The sequence below is a fragment of the Eublepharis macularius genome, chromosome 17, assembly GCF_028583425.1.
Source record: "Eublepharis macularius isolate TG4126 chromosome 17, MPM_Emac_v1.0, whole genome shotgun sequence".
Lineage (NCBI taxonomy): Eukaryota > Metazoa > Chordata > Lepidosauria > Squamata > Eublepharidae > Eublepharis > Eublepharis macularius.
In genome coordinates this window covers 23644512-23661425 of record NC_072806.1, presented here as the reverse complement: position 1 = coordinate 23661425, position 16914 = coordinate 23644512, and the positions used below count along the sequence as shown (strand labels likewise).

The 16914-nt window shown below is 45.0% G+C and overlaps 1 protein-coding gene across 1 annotated transcript; it reads right to left on the bottom strand.

The window, feature by feature from the left end:
• Nucleotides 1-7895: 7895 nt before the first annotated feature.
• Nucleotides 7896-16707, bottom strand: C1QBP (complement C1q binding protein). Its single transcript, XM_055001420.1, has 6 exons — nucleotides 16398-16707; nucleotides 12959-13109; nucleotides 11582-11666; nucleotides 10834-10929; nucleotides 9975-10097; nucleotides 7896-8377 (listed from the first exon to the last, which is right to left on the bottom strand). Exons 1-6 carry the CDS (start codon nucleotides 16636-16638, stop codon nucleotides 8228-8230), a joined length of 846 nt encoding a protein of 281 aa, XP_054857395.1. The 5' UTR covers nucleotides 16639-16707; the 3' UTR covers nucleotides 7896-8227.
• Nucleotides 16708-16914: the final 207 nt, after the last annotated feature.

The window sequence follows — 16914 nt, the reverse complement described above, 5'->3', positions numbered from 1 at the left end:
TCTAATCCTTTCCAGTTGTGGTTCCCAAGTTTATATAAAGCAGAAGCAAGTTTTTTTAAAAGCCATCTCGGGGGGAATGCTAATCCTCAACAATTAAAACAATTGCAGGTAGAAGGCGGAGTATCAAAGTCAAAGAACAGAATAAAAAACACACAGAACTAACAGAAGATCAGACCTCACTTGGTCTTCAAAGCACACTTAAGCAGATGACGCATGAAAAATCTCTCACATTTTTATCTTATAATAACAATATTAGATTTATATACTGCCCTTCAGGACGAATTAACACCCCCTCAGAGCAGTTTACGAAGTATATTATCCCCACAACAACAAACACTGTGAGAGGTGTGGGGTGGGTGGGTGGAGAGAGGTCCTAGAAGCTGTGACTGACCCAAGGTCACCCAGCTGGCTTCAAGTGGAGGAGTGGGGAATCAAACCCGGTTCTCCAGATTAGAGTCCCGCACTCTTAACCACACCAAACTGGCTTCTTCCACAGGGCTCAGAATAATGTACATGGTTATCTTCCCCCTCTTGTTTCTCATAATTACCATGTGAGGTAGGTTAGGCTGAGAGAGTCTGACTGGGCCAAGATCACCCTACATGCTTCAAAACTGAGGAGGGATTTGAATCCGGTCTTCCCAGTCTGACACTGTAACCACTATGCCACCCTGTTTCTCAAACTAGCAAGAGATAGTGGCCTCTGAACCACTGGGGAAAAGGGTCCATAATTCTAGATTCACTTTGCAGGGTGTTCAGAATTACCAGTCTGAATATAAAGACAAGTATCGCACCTGCCTAAAACTGTGTAGCCACTGGCACCTCACCTCCAAAAGTCAGTTTTGCCCAAACCATAGTTCTGCCAGACTTATAGCAATTGATCTTTCCTTGTTACAGTGCCCCTCCATGCTACCTCAGTCCTTGTTGATATTACTCAGTTGGGTTCTAATTCTATAACATAGTATAGGGTTGGGATGTAACAATATGTGGGTCAAAGAGAATATAGTACCAGTTTCTTTGGGTGTCCACCAATCGCACTTTTCACAAAAAAAGGGGGGGGGAATTTAGAAGTTCATTTTCAGTGCGTTATTATCCATTTGCTAAGTGCACCAGCTATGCCACTGTAGCAATGGATACGACAGCCCTGTTAGGTAGGCTGGCATTATTATCCCCATGGGGAGGTGCTGAGACTGAAAATACAGTCAGAAGTTCGGAGGAAATGGGTGCGACTTCAGCTGCCTGGTAGCTTAGCAGAAAAGGATAATGGAACGAGAGAGATGGTTTTTGACACGGGAACCGGCCCATGGAACTTCTAGCAGGCAAAGCTTCCTTTAAGGGGGTGACCAGAACTCAGTGGTAAGAGCAGGGCTTTTTTTCAGCAGGAACGCGGTGGAACGGAGTTCTGGAACCTCTTGAAAATGGTCACATGGCTGGTGGCCCCACCCCCTGATCTCCAGGCAGAGGGGAGTTGAGATGTCCCTAATCTAAACTCCCCCCTGTCTGGAGATCAGGGGGCAGGGCCATCAGCCATGTGACCATTTTCTCCGAGGGCAACCCACTGAGTTCCACCACCTCTTTTCCCGGAAAAAAAGCCCTGGGTAAGAGTATGTGCTTTACACAGAGAAGATCCCTGGTTCAGTCCTGGGCCTTTCCACATAAAAGAGACTTTGAGTGCTGAGAAAGACCTTTTCCTTTCACTCAGACCCTGGAGAGCTAACAGACCTTGGAGAGCGACTTCCTGTCTTCATGAAAAACTGAAGACTTCCCAATTTGAGTTCACCTGCATGCTCCCAGCAGTTAAACCAATCATTTCTCTGATGTGTAGGTAGGTTGGTGCTTGGACGCACAGCCTTCCCATCACTGGCAGCAGTATGAACAATACGTGCATGTATACGGATTGGAGCGCTGGAGTTTTGTGGAAATTGGAGCTGCAGTAGAGAAAGGATTTATGATCTATAGGAAGTACAAATTCGTAGGCTACTACAAGGTATCCTAAAGACAGCATCCTTTTATTCTGAATAAGCAATCAGTGTGTTCTTGGTATTGTAAAGGTGCCTTAATTTAAAGTCAAAGTCCCCCACTAGGTTGAGAACATTGGGAATAGAATTCAGATCCTCCACACTGAATCTTTTTGGGGTGGGGTTTTTTTTTGCTGCTTTGTACACACACACACACACACACACACCTAAAGTTACATGCTTATTGTATGCGTTTGTATTTTTGTCTGTTTAAATGTTTGGTGTTTAAAAAACCTGAATGATCTGTCTGTATATTTTATGGAAACCCAAAGCATGATGCTATGCGCAGTCGCTCGCAGTAATGGCAGCGAGAGGGCCTTTGCACTGTAAATATGTATCATGAATACAGAGGCTATTTTTCGGGGGCAAGGGTTGCATGCTTTTCTACTCTGGAAATTGGAAAGGGGGCGAGGGAGGGGAAATCCAATAAAACACTTCAAATAAACCAACTGACTATGTAATGACTGAAATGTGAGCACATTAGTACCTTTTGACTTCTCATAAATTAAAAAAATGCTATTTTCTGGAGGCAGAAAACTTGGCTGCCATCTTGCACATTCTGGTAACTTTTTGACTGCCACCATGTGCTATGGGTAGGCAGTCTGTATAAACTTAAACCAGATAAAAAACCTGCCAGAAATTTTAATCTGGGGTCAGAATATAAAGGGCAAAAAAGGATAAAATGAGGTAAATCCTCTAGTGTGTGAGATCCACAGATACAGACCTTTTCGGCTATAGGAGTTTGGGAATAACATCCAGACAATATTGCCGAGGGCATGGATTGAAATTGCAATTGAAATCGCAAAAGGGTAAAGGACGCTCTATGACTAGAGATCACGTCCCTTAGCTGCTGCATTTAAATGAGTGGTGGAAAAAAAACCCTCTGAATTGTTGTGCCAAACTTTCAATGGCTTTAAGACTTTCACTTTTTAGAGTGGTATTGCTGCCTCATGCCAGTTGCTTTTTTTGGTGTTTTAACAATACACATGCGCACATTTGCTTATATTTAACCCTGATCTGGATAGCCCAGGTGAGCCTGATCTTGTCAGATATCAGAAGCTAAGCAGTGTCTGCCTTGGTTAGTAATTGGATGGGAGACCTCCAATGAAGACCAAGCCTGCAGAGCCAGGCAATGGCAAGCCACCTCTGATAGTCTCTTGCCATGAAAACCCCACCAGGGGTTGCCCTAAGTCAGCTCTGACTTGAGGGGTCTCTCCACCACCCCTTAGATATTTATATACCCACATTGTTCCCCAGCAGCTTACAGCTATGTTCTCTCCCTCCTCTATTTTATCCTCACAACCACCCTGTGAAGTAGTTTAGGCTGAGCGAGAGAGTGATGCCCAAGGTCCATCAGCGTGCTTCTTGGGCAGAGTAGGGCTTTAAACCAGGGTCTCCTAAACCACACGCTGATCATAGGACCACTATACCACACTGGCTGCATCCATAATGGGGAACATAGGAAGTGCCCTCAATCTTTATGTGCACAAAATTCAGAAATAACAGAACCAATGGAGGAGTCTTACGCCCTCAGCTCCACTTTGGATACAACAGCAGGTCATTTGGAATTCTACATTCCTGGGAGCAGGGCTTTTTTTCTGGGAAAAGAGGTGGGTTGCCCTCAGAGGAAATGGTCACATGGATCAGGGGGTGGGGCCACTGGCCATGTGACCATTTTCAAGAGGTGCTGGAACTCCGTTCCACCGCGTTCCAGCTGAAAAAAAGCCCTGCCTGGGAGAAATCTGAGAAACTCTGCAAATATCCAGATGGCTCGCACAAGAATGAAGAGGATGTGAGATGAGAAAGGAGAGAAGCCCATGCAGGGAAATGAGGAGAGGGCATTGTCTGCTCTGAATTACTTTGGCACAGCTTGGGATTGAATTGAGGGCACTGAAGAGAGATGAGGTAAGGCCAGTGACTCAATTACAGACCTCCGCATCCCACTCCACGTGCCAGTTACAAAAGCCACCCACAAAGGAGGTCGGGAGCTCTATGTCAAGGACTAAGCAGAAAATGTGTAAAATTGGCCAAAAGGAGGGGGGGGGAACCAACTTGCTGAGGCCTGAATAGGCTCCAGAAATGACACAATGTTGAGAGCAGAAGAGATTCCAGCGATGCCATCACGGGCTATTGTGCTCATGCTGAGCTACAGCAATCAGTCCTTCACCTTCTAAATTGCCTTCTTCATGCAAGAAAATCCAATTGCAAATTAACGCTATTACAGCACAATCGTGTGCTATCCAGCAATGCAGCTACCTGTAATGGAAGAAAGGGCGTACTAGTGGGTACATTAGCCTCTGAAAGCCTTCCAGAGAGGGAGAGGCTGGGTCGACTTGCCAAAACGTTTCCCCTTCCCTGCAGATCCCCATCTCGTCGCCTGTTCCAGATCTCTCCCCAGTATACCCGTGCCGTATTAGCAGCAAAGATTAGGTCAAACAGACAACTCTGCAGCATAGCAGCGAATTCTCTACAATTGAGAAGCGGGAGGCTGAACAAGAGTCGTTCACGCTCATAGCACGGATCAGCTGTAATCAACTGGCACCCTCTACTGGACTCACTGTTTTAAAGAAGTCATGTTTTTCTGCACCATCACGCAAGTTGCTTTTCAGGCAGATGAGTTGATATAAAGACAATCTTTCTTGGTTATCGATCTTAAGGCCTAGTGTTGCGTAGCAGCCAAGAGAATGAGCTGATCAGAGAAGTTGCTGGTGCAACCCTCCCCTATTCTATAACCTCTCTAGGCATCTTAGGCAACTCTTTTGCCCTCTCCCTGCAACTGCAATAATACAGGCCCACTTTACAGGCCTGCTTTATGAATATCTGTGGAAAAGAGCAAGAGTCCAACAGCACCTATAAGACTAACAAAATTAGTGGTAGGGTATAAGCTTTCATGAGCCACAGCTCACTTCTTCAGGTATCTGAAGTGAGCTGTGGCTCACAAAAGCTCATACCCTACCACTAATTTTGTTTGTCTTATAGGTGCTACTGGACTTTTTCCACGGCTACCCATCTTTATGAATAACTATGAAAGATGATACTAAGTATTAGTATTATGAGACTTTCTTTGAATGCTCTTTCAGGGGGGAGGGATTTAAAGAGGGATAATGTGCTTAATAAATGCTTTTACACGCAAGTATGGCTTGGATCCTCTGCATCTATTTCACTAGCAATGGAGCATACCTTAGGCCCAAGGAACAGGCGAGTTGCACGGCAAGGAAAAGAGACTCACAGGACCCAACTAGAGACGGGCACAAACTAGAAAAAAACCCCCCAAACCATGCAGTTCATGGTTCGTCACTTTTCACGAACCACGATCTTTCACAACCCTGCCCCAGTTCACGAATCAGTTCATTTTGGTTCATGAAAATGTCGCTTCCGGGTCAGCAGAAGGTCTGCAGGAAGTCCATCCCCTGTTGTGTAGGAAACTGATTGATCGGCGTCAGGCTGTCTGCAGTGATGAACTGAAAAACGAACCAAATGAACCAGCCTAAAAGTTCGTCACTGTTTGTTAGAAATGGGCTCTGACGAACTGCTGGTTCACGAACCAGCCTGGTTCATCATGAATTTGGTTCATTTGTGCCCATCTCTAGATCCAACCTCGTTGTGACCCTTTTAGGGCAGTTTTGCAAAAGCATTTCAAGCTTCAATTAAAACTCTTTGGACATAAAATGGCCCATGCACATCAGTCCCAGTTCTTATGTATAAAGAAGCAGTGCTACGCAATCTGTAACTAGCCCGGTGCAAAGTTGTAGAACTGAATCTTTTACATACCAAACTCATCTATGGAGAAGATTTTTGAGAGAAACTTGTTCCAGCTGTGCAGAAAAAGTCCTCTCTCTCTCAAGACACGCAAAGTAAAATGGTTTGGCAAGAGCCGTTTCAAGTTTGCTGGCCCTAAAACCCTGTGAATGATGGACAGAGGGAAGAAATTTGCACAGACCGTGTTGTGATCGCTGTATGCTTGTAAACCCATGTTCATTCAACAGGTTCCTTCTCCTTCACTGGAAATTATTCCAGTGTAAAGCAGTGTATTTTGTGCTCTTGAATGGCCAATGCTCTCCAGGCACTCCAAAATTTTCCAGCAAACCAAAGCTAAAATTTGTGAGGCTTGTGGTTCATTTGCCTTGCATTTTGTTTGGGATAGGCAACTAGTTTGTTAGGGGTGGTATAGTTGGCTCCCTGCACAGCCTCTCAAACTTCAGACTACTTCTTGCTTAAGAAATTAAAAGACCATAGTGGGTCAGACACAGTCCAGTAACCGTTTCCAGAAGGGCTGGCCAGCTGCTTCCAGGAATACCCAGGAACACACCATCGCATGAAGGCAACATCCTCACCCCTCTCCCTCTCCTTGCCCAAAGAACCGACATTTTAGGGGTAAAGTTTTCTCTTCTCTGCTGCTGTACACTGCTGCTGAACATGGAAGTTGCATTTAACTTGCCTAATTAATACATGGCAACAGACTTACCCTTCATGAATCTGTCCGGTTCTCTTTCAATTATTCAAACCAGCAAAGCCCCTCCTTCCCAGTATGAACTCCAGAAGTCAATTATGGGTTGTGCACAGAAGTGCTTTCTTTTGCTTGTCTTGAATCTTCTGCCCCACAATTACATGGGGTGCCATTGCAGTCTAGTGTACTGAGAAGGGAGAAAAGTCCCTTCAAGTTACTCCCCCCCCCATTTCTTAAATAATCCTCTTATTATACCCTTTCCCCATTATTTTTCGTAAACAGATCTCCTTAATCTTCCCTCTTCAGAAGGGTGCTCCCAGCCCTTGATCATTTTGGCTGCTGTGTTCTGCATCTTTCCTAGTTCCATGGTAACTTTTGAAGAATTCGGAAACTTCTTGTAACACAGTCTCTTCCTTGAGAAGGAATCAAGACTAGAGCAAGAGGACTGAATGCTTCTGCGCCTCAAAACATTGCTGCGTGTGACACTTAGGGAGAAAGATTTTAGTTGCTGGTATGCTAACCTTCTGCAAACAAAGTGGTATTTTTAAAAAGTATTTTGCACATGGGGAAGATTCAAGAATCCTATTCTTACATTCACAGTAGTACAAACCAGAAAGGATTGTACCATGTGCTATTTGTGCAAGTCTGAATTAGATACGTCACAAGCAAACCATCCGTTTTGTTAAAAAGAAGAAGCAGTCATTCTATCTCAACTTCTCTGGTCAAGGATATCTGGAAATCTTGATCATTGGAGTTTGGGAGACAAGAGTCAGGATGGAGCAACAGTGGGTGAGAAAGACACTAAACAACACCATGGGAAATCTCCACTCTCCCCCAATCTCTGGAGTGTCCTTATGCTGTGTTTAACCCACCCCGTCAGAAAAAACACACAACGTAACTACATCATGATACAGGGTTAAGCTGCAAGAAATGTCATGGAGGAAGACTAGACACAGAGCTGCTGCTTTCAGCAGCAGACCTGCATTTTTCGTAATGTGCCATTTAGCACTCAAGCAGCCTGCCAACAAACCAAAGCACTGACAGGCCTCTAGCTTACCAATTCTAGGGAAAATTCTTATTCTCATGAAATACAATCGCTGCATTAAGCTTTCACTCTAACTGGCATTAAGGCAGACATTAATTGTTGCTGGGATTTTGTGCCCCGCTCTTTACCCCCAACCGTCTCACACAGAGTATCAACCGTCTCACACGTCAGTCAATCAGTGCAGCTGGATTTATGCATCAGGGGTAACTGGAGTTAATTTCGAACTGTGATTCTTCACATGAGCGGGGGGGGGGGGGCAAAGGCGCACCCACCTAGTTACAAGCTGTGCTCACGCACATCCTAGCTCAACGCTTGTTAGAAGGGATGTCTGAATGCAAACAATGAAAGCACGTTTGGGGGGCAGGGAAGACCATTCATTTTGCACAAGCAAGGTGTTCAACTTGGTTTTATTTTCACATCATATTACCTTCCTTCTTCAAATTGTACAAAAAAACACACTTCCAAGAACAGTGAGCGTGTTACAAATTGGAGAGCTAGACTTCATTACGCTTGTCAGGTCTGAAACAGCCACTACCAGTTACTCAAATTGTTTAAATTTTCCTCTCATGATGTATGTTTCAAACTTCAACTCTCAAACTTCAACTCTTACTCTCATTCCCTCTCTTATCGCCTGGGTTATTAAGAGTTCAACATCTGATGGTAAAAGCACAGGAAACTGTGCCCCCTTAACAGGGCTTAGGCCTTAACCTTGGTCTTGGCCTACTGGCATTTCACAAACTGTTTAAGATCTTCAAGGAATCGAATGTATTCTTGGTGCTCCAGGGCTGTACTGAGGTCAACCAGCTCATCGGCAAATGTGTTGTCCACTCCTCGGTCAGCCAAGAAATCCATTAAGTGGTCATACAGGGCCTGAGAAGATAATTTTTAAAGGGCATTGTAGGATAAACATTCACACATTACGGTGCGTAAACCAGCAACTACAGGGACATGCAGCCAACCCTGGTTTTCTGATTATCATATGGCATGCGTATGGTGCATGTTCATGGCATGGTTGCAGCGTGTAAATGACTAATCAGATTAAGTGATACTTTCAATCAAAGGTGAAATGGACAGGAGTTCTTAAATATCATGGCTTGGATCCACCAGAAAGATTCCTGTAAACAGAACAAATTTCTGTCCACAGAACGTGAGGTTCTCTGCCCCCAACTGCAACCCAAAATACCCCTCTAAAATATTGCTCCCAGGTAGATATGGGCACGAACCAGAAAAAAATGAACCGTGCAGTTTGTTGTTCATAGCATTTCACAAACCATGAACTTTCCTGAACCTGACCCGGTTCACGAACTAGTTCGTTTGGTTCGTGTAAACGTCACATCCAGGCCAGCAAATCGTCACTTCTGGGCCTGCAGAAGGAAACTGATTGATCAGCGCCAGGCTGTCTGCAGTGATGAGCCAAAAAAACAACCAAACCAGCCTGAAGTTCGTGGCAGTTGGTCAAAAATGGGCTCTGACAAACTGCTGGTTCATAACTGGCCTGGTTTGTCACGAACTTCGGTTCGTATTTCGGTTCGTGCCCATCTCTACTCCCAGGACATGCCCCCCCCCCCATAAGCAGCATGAAGGAGCCAAGAGGTCTGCTGTGGGCCATTAGAATTAGCAAAAATGACACTATCTCCCGACCGTGCAAGATGGGAAATTCACCAGGGGATCCAAACCAGTATTCTTTGTAAAAAAATCACAAGGCCTGGTCCACATTTTCAAGAGAATTATATGGGAAAGGCATGGCAGAGCCCTGAGATAGGAGGAGGGAGTGTACAACTTCAGATGGCAAGGGATGGATTCTAGCTTTGGGTGTTCCTCTACAAAAAACTCACTGCAAACAGAAGATCAGCACAAGATTAGGAGAGATTATACCTTCCGCTCTGCTTGTGGACTGGTAGTCTGTTTACAGAGGAGCTTTAGACATACAGGAGGCATTCCAAATTGTCATTCTCGCCTGATGCCTCAAAGGACAGTCTCTTCCACCAGCATTCAACCTCCTCATTTTCCTGCATATATGTGAACCAGGTCTTTGAAAAAGGCCTTCCGTCTACTGAAGGAGGCTGGTAAAATTTATTTTAAAAAGCCATGCCTTGCCCTTTCGTAATTTCAGGGTGATGTGTGTTCCCTCTGAGACACAATCTCCCCCCCGTCACCATGCTACATCCAAATGGCAAATATATTGGCAATTCTTCCACCAGCTTGGGACAAACAAAAAACTAGTAAACTAGTATCTAATTTATATTTCCCTCAAGTTAACTGAATTTCAAAATGTAAAATATGTAAACATTACACAATATTTGAATGTATGCATATGCTTGCATGCACACACAAATCTGCCATGTTGTACACAAGTCAAGAGACTGACAGTGAAATCCTAAGCAGAGTTATCCCGTGGGCTTAGACTGGAGCAACTCTGTTTAGGATTTCACTGTTAAATTTCTTTGCTCGCATGATCTGCTCTTACCCAGTCAAGAGAATCTGTGTTGAGGGTGTAATTATTTTCTCGCCATTCGGAGTCTCCTGTGGGCTGGAAGCTCACCTCCCGGATGGAGAAAATGTCACTCTCCTCTTCCTCACCGTGACCAACCTGATCAAGAGGGCAATCAAATGTCAACCAGAATTGAGAGCGACAGGAAAGAAAGAATCCATTGCTTTTCAATGGAGGGCAAAACTATGAAACACAGCACTCCAAGGCAGTTAGGGTTTAGGTCCTCAAAGAGCTGTGTGAAGTACTGTAGAGAAGTTAGAGGATTCAGCCACTCAGCTTAGACTAAGTTCTCACAAACAGCAGATACGCTGGGAAACCAGGGTTATACCCAGGGCTTTTTTTCCTGGGAAAAGAGGTGGTGGAACTCAGTGGGTTGCCCTTGGAGAAAATGGTCACATGGCCGGTGGCCCCGCCCCCTGACCTCCAGACAGAGGGGCAGGGCCACCGGCAATGTGACCATTTTCAAGAGGTTCCAGAACTCCGTTCCACTGCGTTCCCGCAGAAAAAAAAGGCCTGGTTATACCCCCTTCTAAACATGGGGTATAACTAGACATGGGCACGTACGATTGAATGTCCTCCCATACCGAACTCTTTCCACTAATACTCTATGGATAGAAAACTAACACACCAAAGAGAAAGCTAGGCTAGAACCCTTCCATGAACTAGCTTTCCATGAACAAGGGGACCGGGGAGGAGATGGAGGAGCACCCAAAATGAGAAAGGAACCACGTGAAGATAAACTGAAGACCCATTTGAAATCTTCCGGGGAGGCGCTGCGTTCAGGTTCCCAGCAACATTTACGTTCCCAGCCAGTGGCCAAGATTAGAGCACCCACCTCATCCTCAGGATAATGGCAGTCTAGCACAAGTGTCTGCTTGGTGTCATCCTTGGTCACTTCAATGACAAAATTCGGGGTGGAGGTCAGCTCAGGCTGCAGGAGAGAGATGACAATTATGACCACGTCACGAGTCCAATACCATGCTGCAAGCAAGGGGGAAGCAGAGTAGACCTCTGATCCATCCGCAAACAGTGTGAAGATCCCAAAAGCATCATCCCAATGAAAATTAAGCATTTTTAAACCTACAGGTTTCCAGGGGAGCTTTCTGAACATCAACTTAAAAAAAAATCTCCCCCACTGACATCCAATGGGACTGAAAACATGTCCACTTTCAGTGGAATTATGCAAACATATGCAGACAGGCTTCCCTTGCAGTATACATGCAAATGGCTGATTCGATTTTTTGCAGGGTACACAAGGCCTGGCCCTTAACTCAGAAGCATAACAACAACAACCGATTTATATACCGCCCTTCAGGACAACTTAACACCCACTCAGAGTGGTTTACAAAGTATGTCATTATTATCCCCACAACAACAATCACCCTGTGAGGTAGGTGGGGCTGAGAGAGCTCCTAGAAGCTGTGACTGCTCCACGGCCACCCAGCTGGCTTCAAGTGGAGGAGTGGGGAATCAAACCCAGTTTTCCAGATTAGAGTCCCACGCTCTTAACCACTACACCAAACTGAAATGACTAACAACATTTAAGAGGCTGGACGGACCAAAAGTCTCTCCCCACTCCTTACCTCTTGCTCGTTGGGTTTCTGTTCTTCTTGGGTCTCATCAAAGCTTGGAGGGATGCTGTTGTTAATGTTGAAGGAAACTGTGACCCTACAAGGCAATACAGTAACACTCAGATGCCAGAGACTGGGACATACCAACAGCGCTGCTCCTTACCTCTCAAAAGGACCCTCGGAAGGATAGTTTTCTAAGGCTGCAGCTTAGGGTTGCTAACTATGGTTTGAGAAATTCCTGGAGATTTGGGGGTTATGCTTGGGGAGGACAGACTTCTCAGAGGGGAGGAACATAGAAGGAATGGGATTCCCTAAAGTCTGCCCTTCAAAGCTGCCATTTCCTTTAGGGGAATGAATCTTTGTAGTCTGGAGCAGGAGAACTCCAGGCCACACCTGGAGGTTGGCAACCCTGTGTGTGTGTTATGTGCCATCAAGTCACCTACAACTTACAACAACCCTATGAGATAATGATTTCCTAAACTGCTGCCCTATTGATCTGAGGGTACACCCCACTGAACTTGTTGAGCATTACTTCTGAGTAAACTTGCACAAGAACGGGCTGCAAATGTATAAAACAAGGAAGCAATATTCAGTTAATTCATTAACAAACACTAAAAATGCCTTGATCCACTAAAAAATTCCTGCAATGAATTCAGCAGCAGATTTTTAGGTTATTTTAATACTATCACTTAAACACTACATAGTAAGTTTAAATGCAATCGTTTGGCTTCCATGTGGCACAAACTGAACTACTCTGCAGAAATGGCTATTGTCACATCTCTCCTCCCACTACAATATTCTGTGCCCCAAAGCTGTGCACCTGTGGGTCACTGGATCCCCAGAATCATAATGTGAGGGAGTCAAAGTGGAGGGCTGCAGCATGAAGGTGGAAAATGATAAACACTGTGCACAGGAGAAGCTACTGTGAGCAGTAGTATATGTAGCATTGTGTTCATAATGGTAACATCACTGTACTTACTGTCATGTCTATTGTAAAACAAATGTAATCCTTATTAATTTGGCATTTGTATCCCCTGCAATTTCACCAGCCAGTTTGAATCAGTCACCTCTCAAATTGTAGCTCATTCTCTTTTCTTGCTGTGCTACACTATTTATTTTCTTAGCATCGTTGCACTGGGAGAGAATCTTGTCCCCAATTAGAACTTCCACCTCCCCCATGGGAGAGGGTAACCTCTCATTGCCTCGGCTAGTGCTTCTAAATTTCTCTTTTCCAGCCTGTGATCCAAAACAACACGGCTCCCCCAACAAAATCAGTTCAACGTATTCCAGGCAAAAGCATTTCCGTCACAATTTCTGAGTTCTCCAGAGACACTATTAAACTTTTAATGTTGCAGGCCCTCCCCACAGATCAAACAGATGGACACTTACGTTTCTCCAGCAACCTTCCGAACCAGCTTGGCTTCTGTGCCCTGCACGTCCAGCTCCCACCCTCCAGACATTTTGGGCAAGGTTTTGTTTTTTTGGATTTTCTTCTCCTCCTTAATTTCATCTGTCAGGAACTCTGCAAAAGATTTGTCACCTGTGGATTGAGAAGAAATACAACCACGTTATGGTACAAACAGCCAACGTACATACCTTTCTCTTCTAGCCTGAAAGGGCCTTGCAATGCTATAGATATGTTTAAGATTAAACAGGGAAAAAGTGGCCATGCTGAGGTTTCAAGACAAAAGTTTAGACACCAGTTTCCTGGGTACCTTGTATTTTATTTCCTGTTAGATATTGTTTCAGGCTGCTTTTTATCTGCTGGGATTGATTTAGTACTTTTAAAAACAGTTTCATTATTGCTGTAACCTTGTAGAATTTACTTGATATTCTCAATCAATGATCCCAACATGGCGCCCATAGAACCCACTGAGGTGTTTCCAGGCCCCCACCTGCTTCTTTCCTGAAGCACCTCTCCTCCCAAGCAAACAGCCAATTTTGGCTTTCTTCTACTTCACAAGAAAAGAAGTTTTGAGTCTGCAAGCAGCCCCCACCACAGGCCAGCGTGTGGCTTGAAACCTCCCAATATCTTATGACCCCTTTGGCTGCCATTTTGTGACAGGCCTTCATCTCCCATGACAGCCATTTTGTGGTTGTGTCCGCTACCCACCCATGACAGCCCTTTTGTGGTGGCGCCGGCTATCCTGTCTCAAAATTCCAAAGTGCCCACAGGCTCAAACGGCTTATAAATTGCATCATAAGCCATTTAAAGTGTGACACAAGGAGAAGAAGCTGGTAAATAATCTAAAGACATTGTGAACAAATTAAAGCTTGAGGAGGGATGGGAAAGAAACAAGAACAGTGACACCGTAGAGATATTCTGGGAGGCAGTTTTAGGCACAGGGAACAGCAAGGGAAGATGGAACAGGAAGATTTTGGGGGGCTGTTTGAGCAGAAAAGCCTCTGACAAATTCACCAGCCCCTATTTACCAGCTGTAAAATGGGAATATCACAGAGCAATCCTACACAGAGTTACTCCAGTCTAAGTTCCCTGAAACCAATAGGTTTGGACTGAAGTAACTTGCACAGGGTGGTATTGTTGACGAGCTGCCTCACAGAGGCCATTTTGAAGGCAACCTTTGGTCACTGCAGGCTTTTCAGGAGAAGTTGACTAGAGATTGGGCTGGGGACAAGCATAGCAAAGGAATGAGATCTTCAGAGTTAGCAGCTAAGACCACCGCAATCCTGTGGCAAAATTTGTCTCATCAGGTTAATCAGTAAAACACAACTTCATTTAGTAACATTTAAAAACAAGGGCTTTTTGCCTGTCAATCAACTCAGTATCTTGGGCACATTGGCCAACCTACAAGAAGGCAGGAACAGGTTGGCCTGTAAATTTGGATAAAACAACTCTTGCTTTATAGCTATCTTACATGTTTTAATGAACCAAGGGACTTGACTTCATTTTTAAAGATTAAAGGCTAAAAATCAGATTGAGTACCTTCAGGGCATATTTTTGTTATGTTTCATCAGGGTGGATTTGATTTCAATCGAATTGATTTAAATCACTAGCCAGTAAGACTAGATTTAAATCATGGTTTTCTACATAAAGACTCCTCCCTCTTAGCTTCTTGTGCAGATCTATTCTACAACCAACAATCTTCTAGTCATTGGATTTTTTTAAACTTAGCACTTAAGGGTTGGTTCTGTGTACAAAGATTTGCAAAGGAACAACGGGATTAAGGTCTTTTTCTTAACTGTGTATGTTTATTTTATAACCTTTTTGTTGGGAAGAAGAGAAGAGACGTGATCTCTGCAGAGAAAAATTCACAGTTTTGAGAACTGTAAAACCAAGCATCTGTGATATCTTTTAGACAGAAAAACTGCCCAATAATCTTACAGAAACCTCTGGAAGAGCATGACGTTGTGAATGGATTAATGGAATTCGTTTACCAAAAAAATTTGAACATTGCATAAATATAGAACCTCATGCTACATAATTAAAAACTAATCCTTATTTCATGATGATTATCTTTGGACTATAATGTATCTTAAATAAAAAAAACCCTACCTTTAGATAGATTTTCCCCTCAAATAACTTTTTATTTTAAAAATCTGATTTAAATTAAAAAAACCTGATTTAAATTTTTAAAAATCCAATTTTTTGAAAAAAAATTTATTTTTATCCACCCTGCATTTCATCCTTTTTATGCTCTGCATTTTAAAGAAATACATCTCTTTAAGGTACTTTTCTAATAACAAAAAAAACAAGATACATGCTTTTTAACAAACCCCAATGGTTCCCACTCACCACTTCCCTCCTCTCCCCTTTTAAAAGTATTTCCCTGGAAACTATAAAGCTCCAAATGCTGGAACCTTTCCTCATAGCAAGACACTGCCTACCTACGGCAGCTCATCTCTTGCTGTTAAAATTTAGAAAGCTATGCTAGGAAATTAGTGAGGCCTGTAGCCTTCATTAAGCTCTACCTCATTCCAAAAGAAAAATAAAACTGTGGGACCTCACGCTGGCTTCCTGTATCTGGTCCCCCAAAGCAGCCATCCAGGTGTCCTTGAAAGCCTACAAGCAGCGCATATAGAGGCTGATGCAAACGATATTCAGGGAGGCCCCCTCTCCCAACCTCGCAATTCCCTTTAGTCCCTTGTACTAAAGCCTAAATTCTTTTGAAAACTCTCCCACTGTGAACATAACTACCAGTTCCAGCAACTTGTTCGTTTTGGTGGCTCTTTTTCAGAGCAATCCTAAAACCTACTTGGAATCCAGTCCCGTTTTATTCAACAGGGCTTATTCCCACGTAAGCGCTTTTAGGATTGCAGCCTTTGAAATCTACAAAGCTCCTTTGACTCATGTAAGACTTCTCCCTCCTCCCCAAAAGCAAGATTATCGTATCATGTGATTGTTACAAGGACCCTACCTTCCTCGTGGACACTATCTGGGTGGAAAGGTGGCATAAAAATGCAATAAACAAAGTAAAATAACCACACACACCCTGCTTTGCTGCTGGGCTCAGATTTTTCATTCATGGATAGCCCTCCTTTTTCACCGAGACTCAAGGCGGATTACAGAGTGTAAATTAGTACACTCAATTTCAGACATTTCAATAAACGTAACAGGTCAGATAAATGCAAGTTTCAAACCAGCAGAGCTCCAAGACCGAGTCGAAGCGTTTGACTCTTTGCCTCCCCTTGCCTGGCCTTAGCGCGCTCCCACCAGAACATTCCCTGCCGCTTCAGTTCGCGTTTCCTGGGAAGGCAGCCTAGCTGGAAGCCAGAGGGCTTCCCGGCGAGTAGGCGCCCCTCGCGGCGCGCCCAAGGCCCCTCGGCGGCGCCTCTCCAAGGCCACGCGTGCGCCCCCGGCCGCGCTCACCTTCGGTGTGGAGCCCTCCGCAGGTACAGGCCAGCGAGGGCGAGGGCCCGGGGCTGCGCAGGAGGCCGCTCCGGCCCTGCCCGCCGCCGCGCAGCAGCCAGAAGGAGCGGGTGAAGGGCCGGGCGGCGGCGGGAGGCGCCAGGGCGGCGGGCAAGCGAGGCGCGCCGAGGCGCAGCGGCGCTTGGACGGGTCGGAGCGCCAAGGCGGCCGCAGCCGGGCGGAGAGCGCGGGCCAGCAGCATCCTGGCGGCGATGGAGGACGAGCGGAGCAGGCGGACGCACGTGGGGAAAGGGAGGCGGTGCGGAGCCCAGCCCGGAAGGACAAGCCGAAGCCAGCGCCGGAAGGGAAGGGCACGCGCCCGCCGCCTCCTTGCGCGGCTCTCTTGCGCCGCAGGCTGCCGATTCTCCAACGCGCCCGCCGTCTTAAAAACCTCTTGGGGATGGTTAGCGTTAACAAGCGGCAACGGATGAATACATTATTATTCATTATACCGGAATATTATTAAAACTTAACACAT